Source organism: Panthera uncia, chromosome D2 (genome assembly GCF_023721935.1).
Source record: "Panthera uncia isolate 11264 chromosome D2, Puncia_PCG_1.0, whole genome shotgun sequence".
NCBI lineage: Eukaryota > Metazoa > Chordata > Mammalia > Carnivora > Felidae > Panthera > Panthera uncia.
This window is the reverse complement of record NC_064818.1, coordinates 48341432-48354532: the sequence shown is the minus strand read 5'-3', so window position 1 is coordinate 48354532 and position 13101 is coordinate 48341432. Positions and strand designations below refer to the sequence as shown.

The 13101-nt window shown below is 38.6% G+C and overlaps 2 protein-coding genes across 3 annotated transcripts in view; both read left to right on the top strand.

Moving 5' to 3' along the window:
* LOC125933140 (zinc finger protein 883-like) overlaps positions 1-9469 on the top strand; it is a 48054-nt gene extending 38585 nt beyond the window's left edge. Inside the window, 6 exon segments of the mRNA XM_049646004.1 lie at positions 2065-2191; positions 2443-2645; positions 3838-4441; positions 4444-4536; positions 4539-5215; positions 5217-9469. Coding sequence (XP_049501961.1) covers positions 2065-2191; positions 2443-2645; positions 3838-4441; positions 4444-4536; positions 4539-5215; positions 5217-5456 — 1944 coding nt within the window. The 3' untranslated portion in view covers positions 5457-9469.
* BMS1 (BMS1 ribosome biogenesis factor) overlaps positions 2102-13101 on the top strand; it is a 72068-nt gene continuing 61068 nt past the window's right edge. Inside the window, exons 1-2 of one of the 2 annotated variants that reach the window (XM_049646316.1) lie at positions 2102-2191; positions 9478-9571. The gene's annotated coding sequence lies outside the window, so the exon portion shown is untranslated. The remainder of the gene's footprint in view (positions 2192-9477; positions 9572-13101) is intronic. The other variant, XM_049646318.1, reaches the window with a different exon arrangement.

Sequence of the window (13101 nt, the reverse complement as noted above, 5' to 3'; positions counted from 1 at the left end):
CATTTTATATTCCCACCAACATGCACAAGCGTTCCAGTTTTTCCACAGCCTCATCAATACTTTTGTTTGCTAATGGGTGTAAGGTGAAGTGATGTTCTTTTAAATACTATTAATCTCCAGTGTCTTTAAAAACAGTCGTTTCCTTTTCTTGGAATCATAATAATTACATAGTTTTGTTTTCTTCATAGTTTCTTTTTCACTTCATCTGGTGCATGTCTTTTGTGTTACTGGTTCTTAAATTTCTAGTGAAACCTTCATTGTCCATTTATGTTTATGTGTGAAGATTTGGTTTGATTCATGTAGGTAGCTATTGGTTATTGTGAGTTTATTCAGAAATGTAGAATGCTATTCCTTTATCTATTTTCTCTCATCAATGAAAGAACTGACTTCAGGGATCTGTAAAGGAAATTGTTGGAAAGATATAACCTGGTGAATTTCCTTTCAGTTTATCAGCAGGGAGTATATAGGCAACTTTAAGGGACTATTGATTTCTGAAGTACAGATCGTTCATACCATGGAGTTAGACCATCATGACCTATCGCATCAAAGACCTGCCTTAAAACAAAACCAGTACCCATTTTCTTTCTGGCTGATTTGGTCATTGCCAGAGTCCCTGAAGCATTTACCTAAAACATTTTTGTTTTTAATGTTTTATCCTTCAGCCCCCAGCTGTGATTATACAGAGTGGCAAATGCCCAGAGTGTTCTGATAATCCTTCAGTTAATTCTTCAGCCAGTCAATCAGCACACAGCCCACTTTGAGCTTAGGTGAATTTGGTGGCTATATGTACTATATACTGAACGTATGTGGATATCTATGTGTAGCACATAGACAGTCCTCACTTTGCACTGTAGTGTGGGGCTAGAAAAATGGGCATATACACTGAAACCATGCAAAGCAGGCTTAATCAGTGGGGAAAATGGTAGCTGTTCTGCAGTCTTCAAAAATATTTGTGAAAACACTAAAAATCTTTCTGTTGGTTATAAATGTATATAAAAATGAAAGAAATACTGTAATATTTAGTACTGAGTACTCCTTCAGTAAGATCTTTGGTTGTAGATCTAGAATGTCTCAAATGGAAACATTGTTCAAATTCCCACAGTCAGGTATTTCTTCTAAAACTCTATATTTAATTTGAATTTCACTTCTGTAATCACTTCTCATTTCTTTGCTGCTCTTTCATCGCTGTTGGCCAATTCCCTTTTGCAAACCATTTAACCATTTTTGGAAAATGCCATATTGCTAGGAGACAAGGAGGCAACAGGTGTTTTTGTGTGTCTTGCTGTCTGTGTGTGAACTGAATAACAGATGTGCAGTGGTCAGTCACTGGCAGACTTTGAAAGAAATGATGTGATTGATCATTGTTCATGATGTGTGTCTGTTATTTATGTAGTGATTTGTGAATTGAAGAGCCAGCAGCGAAGTTTATATTTGATGTGATTACTCACAGTTACCATAGTAACTGAAATCTGATCATGTTGTTGGGGACTGTTGTTACTCAACTAAATAAATTGTGGTAACTGAAATTCGTGCATGTCAGGACCATGCAAAGAATGGACTCCCTGTAGAGTAGCCCATAAACATTCAGACATACCTATATATTGCCACAAATTTGTGGCAGTTTGATGCTTAAAAGTTTTCCTCCCTAAAAGAGTGAGTCACCAAATACTCTGGAGAACTCTTGTCTAAATGAACCATGCCAAATTACCACATTAGGGCATTTTATATCATTAAAGCCCCAAATTCAGTTCTCTCCTGATCTTATGGTATTATTTAATCCTGTCTGCATCCATACTAGATTGTAAGCTTCCTGAGAGTAGAAGAAACAGTGTTTTATGTATTTTAGTGTCTCCAGAAACGAGGACACTTTCATGTATATGAGTACGTATTTCTTCTTCTTATATTTCTGTTTCTGTCACCACGTATAAAACAAAACAGGCAATATGGTAAATCTCCTATATAAACTTTTTTGAGTAAACTCAGTAGTGAACATGGTGAAGAATTAGTTCCTCCTCTGTCATACAGTTTTGAACACTTCTGATTAATCAGATATGTGTGTTACAGGGATCGATTTCATTTGAGGATGTGACTGTGAACTTTACCCAGGAGGAGTGGGGTCAACTTGACCCTGATCAGAGGACCTTGTACAGGGATGTGATGTTGGAGAACGATGGCTTCTTCATCTCACTGGGTAAGCAAAGCTTTTCTGAGCAACAGCATCACGCATGTCCTCCTGTTGTGACCAAAGCATATGGGTCTTTTGTAGAGTTTAATGATATTTAGGTTTGGACGCCAGGAATATTGTTGTGTTTTCACCACCCCATTGAAAGATTCCAATGGGTCCCTTCAGTGTGTAGAACCTACAGCTGGACTCTGGTTTTTCTTCTGCATTCCTAAAGCCAGGCAGCTTTTCCTGTGTCCCATATTGTTTTCCATTATCAGGACATTCCATTACCAAACCAGAGGAGATCTTCAAGTTAGAGCAAGGAGCATCATGGATATTAGAGGAGGAGTTTGCAAGCCAGTATTACCTACGTGAGCAATCCAGGGAAATTAGATTCCAGGTTGTTGTTTCAGGTATAGGCATCTTCGGAGTGTTTTCAAGACCCTCTTTCAAGAGACTCTGTTTAGAAGTGACTAAGGATGTTTAACCCGCATACCTCAGATACCTAAATTCACCACAGATGTACTCTCACACATTGATGTTCTCTCTTTTTTTTTTTTTTTTGCCTTTTGAAGAGTTTACTCCCTTCTACTTGTACCTTAAAATCCATTCCTGTGTCTTAAAAGATATTTTATGTTGGTGAGTCTCCTTACTCTAGCATTCTCACCTTCCCATATTCCCTTCATTTTCAAGGACTTCTTTTGTTGTCAGGAATTAATAGATTAGTTTAACCAATATTAACTGAACACTTGCTCCATGCCAGTCATGTTTTAAATGAAAGGGATAGAGCAGTGGCGAAATAAGTCCCTTGATCTCACAGAATTTATATTAGCAGGAGAGAGATGTAGGAAGCTGATCGCCATGAGAGAAGAGAGTAGAAGCAAGGAGACCAGTTAGGAAAAACGACAGTGCCATAAACTAGGTTCAAGGTAATAGAGTGTGCAGAGTGATGGAATTCTGGCTGTCTTCTTGAAGGCAGGATTAACAAAGTTAGCACCTAGACTCTGATTCATCTCCTCTGAGCACTTTGTTTCCTCTGGTAACTTCTTCAAACAACACTCTTGTCTACCTATTTTCCATGTCACATTTACTATATAATTTTTTTACTGAGCATATATTACTGTGAATTCTGCTCGTTGTAATCCATCCACTCTTACTGAATCCTTTATTTTCTATTCTTTATGTTTATTTTACCCCTTCTATCCATTTTGAAATGTACTTTTGTGAAGGACCAAATAAATGTGTGTGCATTCATTGCCAGTCTTACTTTCCCTTCTTCCACCACAATAGGTTTGATTGATTGGGTTATTGTCACCTCTTTCCCTGCTCCTCAGCAAATTACGGGGAATGGAAAATATTTATTTGGTATTGCTTTTATGCCAAAAGACTGGGTCTGAAAGCAAAGAGTTGGGTATATGAAAGATATTTGTGTGTTGGCCCAATTTTAAGAACTAGTTTCAGATGCATAAGGTATGTTTTTCTTATTTCTAGTTGATGACATGGTAGAAAGCAAAGAAAACCAAGACAGACATTTATGGCAAGATGCATTTATCAATAACAAAAAAGTGATTACACAGAGAGAAAATGTATTAAGGAAAACATTTAATCTGTTCCTTCCAGGAAAATGTCTAGTAAATATAATCTAGGTGGAATTGGTTTAAAAAATATGTCAGAGTTACCCACCAGTAATAGAAACTATTCAGGAAAGAAATCCGATGATGCCAGTGGGCGTGAGAAATTGCTTCCGGATATTAATCATGACGAAACTCATAACTAGAAAGAAGTTCAATGAATTTAATAAAAATGAGAGCATCTTCTATCATAATGAGGATTTTATTTGGCAACAAAAGATTCACACTGCAGAGCAACTGTTTGAATATAGTGAATGCATTAAAGCCTTCCACAGTAATGATCTCTTCATTACACATAAAGGAACTCACACAGGGGAGAAATTCCGTGATTATAATGAATGTGAGAAAACTTTCAGGGGTGAGTCAAACCGCATGTTAGGCCAGATAATTTACTCAAGGAAGAATCCCTATAAATTTAAGGCATGTGGAGAAACCTGTGATAAGTCAGTCCTTTGGAAGAAATGTCATAGAATTCACATGGGTGAGAAATACCACGAGTGTGATGTGTGTGGGAAAACCTTCCTCCGTAAGTCAAACCTCATCGTACATCTGAAAACACACACAGGAGAAAAACCCTATGAATGTAATGAATGTGGGAAACCCTTTTACCATAAGCCAGCCCTCACTGTACATCAAAGAATTCATACAAGAGAGAGACCTATGAATGTGTTAAATGCGGGAAAACTTTCTACCAGAACTCAGCCCTCCGTCAACATCAGAGAACACACACAGGGGAGAAGCCTTAAAATGTAGTGAATGTGGAAAATCTTTCTCCCAAAAGTCAGACCTGACTGTGCATCAGAGATCTCACATAGGAGAAAAACCTTGTAAATGTAATGAGTGTGACAAATCCTTCAGTATAAAGTCAAAACTCAATGTACAGGAGAGAATACACTCAGGGGAGAAGTCTTATGAATGTAGTGAACGTGGGAAAATGTATTATATGAAGTCAACCCTCAGTAAACATCAAAGACTTCATACAGGGGAGAGAATACATGAATGCAATGAATGTAGGAAGACCTTCTGTGGGAAGTCAGTTCTTCTTAAACATCAGAGAACTCACACAGGGGAGAAACCTTATGAATATGTAGAATGTAGGAAAACCTTTTCTGAGAAGTCAACCCTCAGTAAACATCAGAGGATTCATACTGGGGAGAAACCCTTTGAATGTAACAAATGTGGGAAGGCATTTTACCAGAAGTCCCAACTTATTCAACATCAGAGGATTCACACAGGGGAGAAACCCTATGAATGTAAAGAATGTGGGAGAACATTTTGCCAGAAGGCATCCCTCAATGTACATCAGTGAACACACATGGGAGAGAAGCCCTTTGAATGCAACGAATGTGGAAAATCTTTCTATGATAGTTCGACCCTCATTAAACGTAAGAGAATTCACTCAGGGGAGAAACCCTATATAAATGTATGAATGTGGGAAGACCTTCAGCCACAAACCAAATCTCACCACACATCAGAGAATACACATAGAAGAGAAACACTGTAAAGATGGATGTGTGAAACCATCTTGCTGTAACTCAGAACTGTTGGCCCGACAGTATATCCATATGGATATATCCATATCCCTCCCTCCCTGTGGTTGTAATGAATGTGGGAAGTCCTACCAGAAGTCAGCCTTCATAGAACTCACACACAATAGATAGCTGGCAATGCTTTTACCAAACTGGACACAGAGCAAGTCTTTATCTCTCAGCTGCTGTTGCATCCAGGTGGGACAGTATGCATGAGAGCTAGCCAATGGGATGTGAGCATAATGAGGTAATTCACTTGTAGGTCTGACACATAAAGGCCCCCACGGCAATTCTTCGTGTTCTCTCCTCTCTATGGGGTAGGACGTAGAAAGCCTTCTGTTGAGGAGTCAGCACACACTGTGTGTTAGTGAACTCACACAAGAGTAGAAACATCACCTTGATGTTTAGAAACCTAATCCATAAATGAAACTTACTGTCACTGGAGAATCCAAACTGAGAAATCCAGAGATCACAACAAATTTAGAAAAGCCTTTCTGAAAAGGTTATTATCTCATTGAACCTCAGGTAAATAATAGTAGACTGAAACCTTATAAATACATGGTTTTCTGAAAGTTTGCAACAAAACATAATTTATTAGATTTCAGAGAATTATTACTGAGGGAAACTGAATTTAGAAAATACAGAGAGGGGCGCCTGGGTGACTCAGTTAAGCATCCAACATCGGCTCAGGTCATGATCTCATGGCTCGTGGGTTCAAGCCCCACATGGGGCTCTGTGCTGACAGCATGGAACCTGCTTTGGATCCTCTGTCTCCCTCTCTTTCTGCCCCTCCCCTGCTTGTACTATTTCTCTCTCAAAAATAAATAAACACAAAAAAAGAAAAGAAAATACAGATAAATTTTTTTTTCTTTAGGAAAAAATGTTTGGGGCACCTGGGTAGCTCGGTCCGTTAAGCATCTGACTTTGGATCAGGTCACGATCTTGTGGTATGTGGGTTTGGGCCCTGTATCAGGCTCTGTGCTGACAGCTCAGAGCCTGGAATCTGCTTTGGATTCTGTCTCCCTCTCTCCCTCTCCTGTTCCCCGCTCTCTCTCTCGCTCTCTCTCTCTCAGAAATAAACATTAAAAAATTTTAGAAAAAAAATGTTTAAGTTGTCACAGGAAATACAAAGGCCAAGTACACATTTTTTACATTTAGCACAAGTCTGAATGTAAGGCAGCCACTGGGAACAGTAAGCTCATTGTACTTACCACCATAAAATGTGCTCATTGAGAAAACAACCCCATCTTTGGGGCATCTGGGTGGCTCAGTCGGTTGAGCATCCAACTTTGGCTCAGGTCATGATCTCACAGTTGGTGAGTTTGAGCCCCACTTCGGGCTCTGTGCTAACAGTTCAGAGCCTGGAGCCTGCTTCGGATTCTGTGTCTCCTCTCTCTCTTGTGCTCTGTCTCTCTCTGTCTTTCAAAAATGAATAAACATAAAAAAATTAAAAAAAATTTTAAAACTACCTTTTTAACTTTATTTATTTTGAGAGAGAGTGTAGTGGCAGAGAGAAAGGGAGAGAGAGAATCCCAAGTAGGCTCCGTGCTCATAGCACAAAGCCCCTCCCATGCTCATGCTCTCTCTCTCTCCCTCTCTAAAATAAATAAACATTAAAGAAAGAAAGAAAGAGAAAGAGAGAAAGGAAGAAAGAAAACAACCCCATCTTTGAATATCCTGAAATGTTTAATTGGGGAACCTAAATAGGTTTGAATATGCCAAACCTAACTTAGATGTAGCCTGGGAACTATTTGTACGGTAGCATGCCATATATTGTTCTTTGCCTTTACTTCCTAGTATTAACAACCATGACATATGGTGCAAGAGTTGGCAAACGTTTTCTGTAAAAGGCCATATAGTAAATACTTTAGCCTTACAGGCTACATATGCTTCCTGTTAACATTTTTTTTTCTTTTACAACCTGTTAAAAATGCAAAATTCATTCTTAGCTCATGGGCCATTGAAAAACAGACTTGGCCAGATTTAGCCAAGTTTGCTGGCCCCTGATCTAGTGGACTCTGGAAACTAGACTTCCTAGGCTCAAGTTTCCAGTTCTACTGCATATTAGTTGTGTGGCCTGGGGCAAACCCCTGAACATTGTTCCTCAGTTTCCTTATTTGCAAAATGATTATAATGACATTACCCTACCACATGGAGTTCCAGTGAGGATTTGGTAAATTAATAAATATAATGTACTAGACCATTGTATAGAATGTTACAAATGATAGCTATTATATGAGTAGCAATAGATTTGTTAGAACTTTTATAGGCTTTTGATTATCTACTCAACAGCTGTCCCTCCATGCCAGCAGACCAGTTTTTTTGTTTCATTGTCCACCTCCCTCTGTATGATTCAGGAAACAAATAATGATTGATCTAACCTAATTTTTGCCCAGCTTATTGAGGTATAATTGACAAATAAAATTGTAAGATATTTAAAATGTATAATGTGATGATTTAAGTATGCATTGTAAAAGGATTCCCCCATCAAGTTAATTAACACAACTATCACCTCACATATTTACCACCCCTGCTTTTTTTGGTGAGAACATTTACATTCCACTCTCTGCAAATTTCATTTATACAGTATACAGTGCTATCAACTCTAGTCCCATGTTATACATTAGATCCTTATGGTCTAACCTAATTTTGAAAAATGTGTCCTGATTAATGATTCATTTGAAATAAGCATCTGAGGGCACCAGGGTGGCTCAGTCGGTGACGCATCCGACTCTTGGTTTTGGCTCAGGTCGTGATCTTGCAGATCGTGAGTTCGAGCCCCATGTTGGGCTTTGTGCTCTGAGCACGGAGCCTACTTGGGATTCTCTCTCTCCCTTTCTCTCTGCCCCTACACTCTCTCTCAAAATAAATAAAGTTAAAAAGGTAGTTTTAAAATTTAAAAAAAAATTTATGTTTATTCATTTTTGAAAGACAGAGAGACAGAGCACAAGCAGGGGTGGGACAGAGAGAGAGAGGGGGACACAGAATCTGAAACAGGCTCCAGGCTCTGAGCTGTCAGCACAGAGCCCGATGTGGGCTCAAACTCACGAACCACGAGATCATTACCTGGGCCGAAGTTGGATACTCAACCGACTGAGCCACCCAGGCGCCCCTAAAAAGGTAGTTTTAAAGAGAAAAGGAAATAAGCATCTGACCCAGCTCTGGCAGGGGAAAAACTTTAAAATAATTTTCAGTGAAATATGGGGGAACAGGATTCCCCAGTGGTTAACAGACATTTGATATAAAAGGCCTATGATTTTGCTGGATATTTTTATGACTGGATGTGACATCCAATTATATCTTTTGATCCTAAGGTAGTATCTGAGTATGGCAGAATACAAAGCTGGGAAGGAGTTGGGTCAGCAGTGTCTTTTGAGCAGGTGAATTAACCACCCCTGGAGCTTCTTTATATGAGGTATATATTTTTCTAATGATACCTGAGTTGAGTTGAGATTTTCTGTTTCTTAGAGCTGAAGGTAGTTTAATCAACTTACAGGTATACCTTTTTGAAGAGGTATAACTGATTAACATTAATATTAATCAGCCTCAGGGGAGAATATGTTCTTATGAGAAACTGATTCGGGGTGGCTGTTTTTCAGTCCTGTAAATCTCCATGTAGTGAGCCTAACCATTAGAAATAAAGCGATTTGGGACGCCTGGGTGGCTCAGTTGGTTAAGTGTCCTACTCTTGATTTCGGCTCAGGTCATGATCTCACAGTTGTGAGATCCATCCCCCCTGCCTCTCCTCTGCTCACATTCTCTTTCCCTCTCTTTCAAAATAAAGATATAAACATTTAAAAAATACTTAAAAAAAAGAAATAAAGCTATTTGTTATTCTGTTATATGAAACAAGTGTTTAATTCATTGAGCTTTCATTGCATCTGCACAAGAGAAGTACTTGGAAAATCATTACGTCGTGTGTCTCACATTAAAAATATGTGAAATGAACATTAAGTTAAATTTGTCCATTGATCTGTCTCTGTGTTATTGCTTGATTAGATATGGTGTGAGATAAGGATCTAATGTTTTCCCAAATGAATAATCAGTTCTCAACACTGTGTGATTGAAGTTTGAAGTACTATCTTTATCAGGTGCTAAATTACCATTTTTAGGGAGTATTTTTGCTCAGGACTTCATCCCTTTATTTTTTTAGTAACCAAGTTGCCCTCGTGACCCAGGAGCTAATAGATCTCCCAAACATTCTTGGCTTAACATTTATTTTTGGGAAGGACGTTTGATCCAAGTGGGTGAGTAAGAGCCCTACCTGGGACTTTTGTAATAGGAGAACATCATGTTCTGTGGGTTGGTGACCTTGGGACTTCAGCAGCCATGAGAAAGTGTCTGCATGAAGGAAAATAGTTAACATGTGGAGAGAAACATTTAAGAGGCAGATGGAATCTTGATGTTGCACAAAACCAGTCTGTGCTTGACTCCCTTTTTCTGCATATTGCAAAGATGCACACTGTCTTGTTCTTGTTTTATTAAGCCAACAAATGTTAACATCCCCTGTGTACCATGATCCATTTCTGCCTTCTGTTTCACTAAATTATTTGTTTATGCTTATGCCAAAGGTAATGTTCTCTTTAATATGGCTTTAATAGGGCTTTATAATGCTTTTTATTATAGAGTAAGTCCTTTAACCCGTAATTCTATGGATCTGTTCATCTTTAGCAAAGGAGAAAAGAACATGCAATGGGAAAACGACAGACCTTGTTGAAATAAGGGTTAGTGAGGTATAATTTTACATAAAATTAAATTCACCATTTTAAACGTGTACTGTTTGATGAATTTTGACAAATATATGTAATTGTGTATCTACCTCCATGCTTAAGACAGACTGGCAGCCATTCACCTGTTTTCTACCCCCACAACTTCACCGTTGCTCAAAGGTCATATAAATGGAATCATGGATTATTTAATCGTTTATGTCTACACAAATGCTTTTGAGATTCATCCATGTTATTGCATGCATCAGTAGTTTGTTATTTTTTTTTATTGCTGAGTAGTGCTACATTGTGTGGATGTACCACAACCTGTTTATCCATTCACCTGTGGAAGGTCATTTCATTTATTTTCAACTTCCATCTATTATGAATAAATCTCCTATGAACGTTAACGTAAGAAAGCTTTTTGTGGACACAGATTTTCATTTAACTTGTGTAAATATTTATGAGTAGTGGCACTGGATCAAATGAAAAATGTATGTTCAGTATTTGCTTATTCATTACAGTTCTCTCAGAGATAAAAGTTATGGAGGCACTGTGTACTGGTTAGGATTAATTAAGAAGATTACAATGAATAGATCATAATAAAAATTTTTAACTTCAAGACCAGAGTCTTCTAAGCTTCCAAACAAAGAAAATCAGTCACTTATAAGGAATCATGATGGGGTGCGATTTTTCAAAATCAGTAGGAGTAGTACAACATTTAAGGATATTTGACAGAAATACCAAATTCTGTATGTGAAAAACTCAGTATCTGTTCAAAAATGCCTTTGAGAAGGCAAAAAAGAAGACTTGGAAAGTGTATTTTAAAAATGTAAGTTTCAGAGGGAATTTCTGAGTAAACTATCATAGAGAGCCCCATTAGGTTACAAATATGGGGAAAATTGAAAGAGAAAATGAATCTAATAAAAATTACAAATCTCAAAGGCTAATACTAATGATTACATTTTACTTGTAAGCGTTAAAAAGTGATTTATGAAATAGGATTTACTTTTGGGAATATGTATTAGGCAGGATTTCTGTTGCGTGAGGCTCCTTTGAACAGAATAAGAGTTTCGTTTACAGATAAGGGAGATTGGAATAAACACTGTGGTGTTGCATTTCTACCAACATGAATTTATGGTTTCCAATATTAATATAATAAATAAACAGAAGTGCATACGTGGGTGTATGCAATCACATACATTTCTTAGCTCTGGCCACTGAAATGGCACAGTAGCAGCAACAGTGTAATAGACCTAGCTAGTTCCTACATTCTGGTTTCTGAATACCATTCTTCACTAAAAGGAACCAGGGTTCTTGGAGAAATAGCTGATTCCAGGACTGGGTCAGGGAAATTACAAGATGAGCCTGGAACATTTTTTTTTGTGTAAGAGGGAGCAAGTGCTAAAGAATAATGGAACTGTGTCAAAAGGACATGGCTTAAGAACACTTAAAGGGACTTCCACTGACAGAATCTGGGCCAATATAAGAATTGAAATAATGTGATCGTACAACACTGAGCAAAATAGGGGTCCACGAGTCTATACTAATAAATGAATTAATGGGGAGAAGAACATGTTTTTACTTACAGAATAATATCAGTAAATGTAGAAGGAGATAATGGAACTGAGAAATTAACTTTTCGTTATCATCACAGGAATGATTACTTCAGGCAAATATCAGTAGATACTAAAACTAGTGGATGAAAATGGATGAGGAATCATATGGTCTCAAAGTATCTCCCTACAAAACATTTATTAATTATAAAAGATGAAAAAGATAACTCAGGAAAACATGGCAGACAGCATCTTAATCAAGTGATCAAAGTTAACCCTATCAGAAATGGTTTAATCTACATCATGGGCCCCTTGTGATCAACATCATGTATACCTGAGTGGAGACAGTGAGAAAACAGTATTTCAGTGGCAGTTCAGCCAAGGGATAGCCTGGGTCTACTCATGAGAAAATACTAGGCCAAGCAAAATTGAAGTATATTCTACAAAGTGACTGCCTTATAATCCTCAAAAGCGCCAAGGTAATCAAAGTCCAGGAAATTGAGGAACTATCTCAGATTGATGGAGACTAGAAAGATTGGACACCTGAGTAAACTGCATGGCACTTGAAGGATCCTTCTTAAAAGAGCATTATTAGAACAGTTGGTGAAACTTGAATTTGGTCTCTGAGTAAAATATATGCATGAATTTTTGTACTGAACTTTCCTGAAGTTGCAAAATGTTTTCACAATTAAAAGAAAAAATACAGGGGACTGAATGTTATCATGACAGCCTAAGACATCCCTTGTTTTCACCCCTCTTTCAACACCTAAGTTTCAGCATCTATCCATGACCAAAAGTAACTTTGTGGGAACTGTGAGATCCAGTACAATCCTCCAAGGGACCCAGGAGGTACCTTACCCACCTGTGCTTCACATAATAAGCAGACAGATCCCCATATGGGCTGTGGAACTGAGAGGAGCCTGTGAAATGGTATTAAATGCCTGTTGGCTGCAGTCCAGGAACACCTGGAATGCACTGAATTGGGCAGACACCCACTGATGCGACATCCTTTGTAGAAGTCCAGGTCTCAGGAGGAGAAATCCCAGTACTCCCTCGCACCAAAACCAAAACAAAACAACAAGTGACTTTGGACATATTAGTAAGAGGAGCTTTCCTACCTCATCTCTTTCCTCAAGGCAGCACTGCTTAGAGAAAAAGGTTGGGGATCCCTTCCATGGGAGAAAAGGGAGAGGAGAGAGTGAATGCCCAACTTCCCCAGCTGTGTGGGATGCTGCTAAAGAAACCCATCTCTCCAACATCACCCAGAGTATTAAAGCTGGAGTTCCAAGACGGGGGGGGGGGATGGGGGGGGGGGGAGGAGATCTGTAAAGATGCAGCTAAGAATATTAAAAGGCATTAAAGGGATGCAATTCCTACTGACTGCATTCTAGACTTCAGCAGGAAGCCCACTCATGAATCGCTGGGAAAGTGCCACCTGAGATCCCCTCTACTGGTGTGTGGGCACCACTAATGCCCCAGGTGCCAAACCCACACCTTTCCCCACTTGCAGCCAGC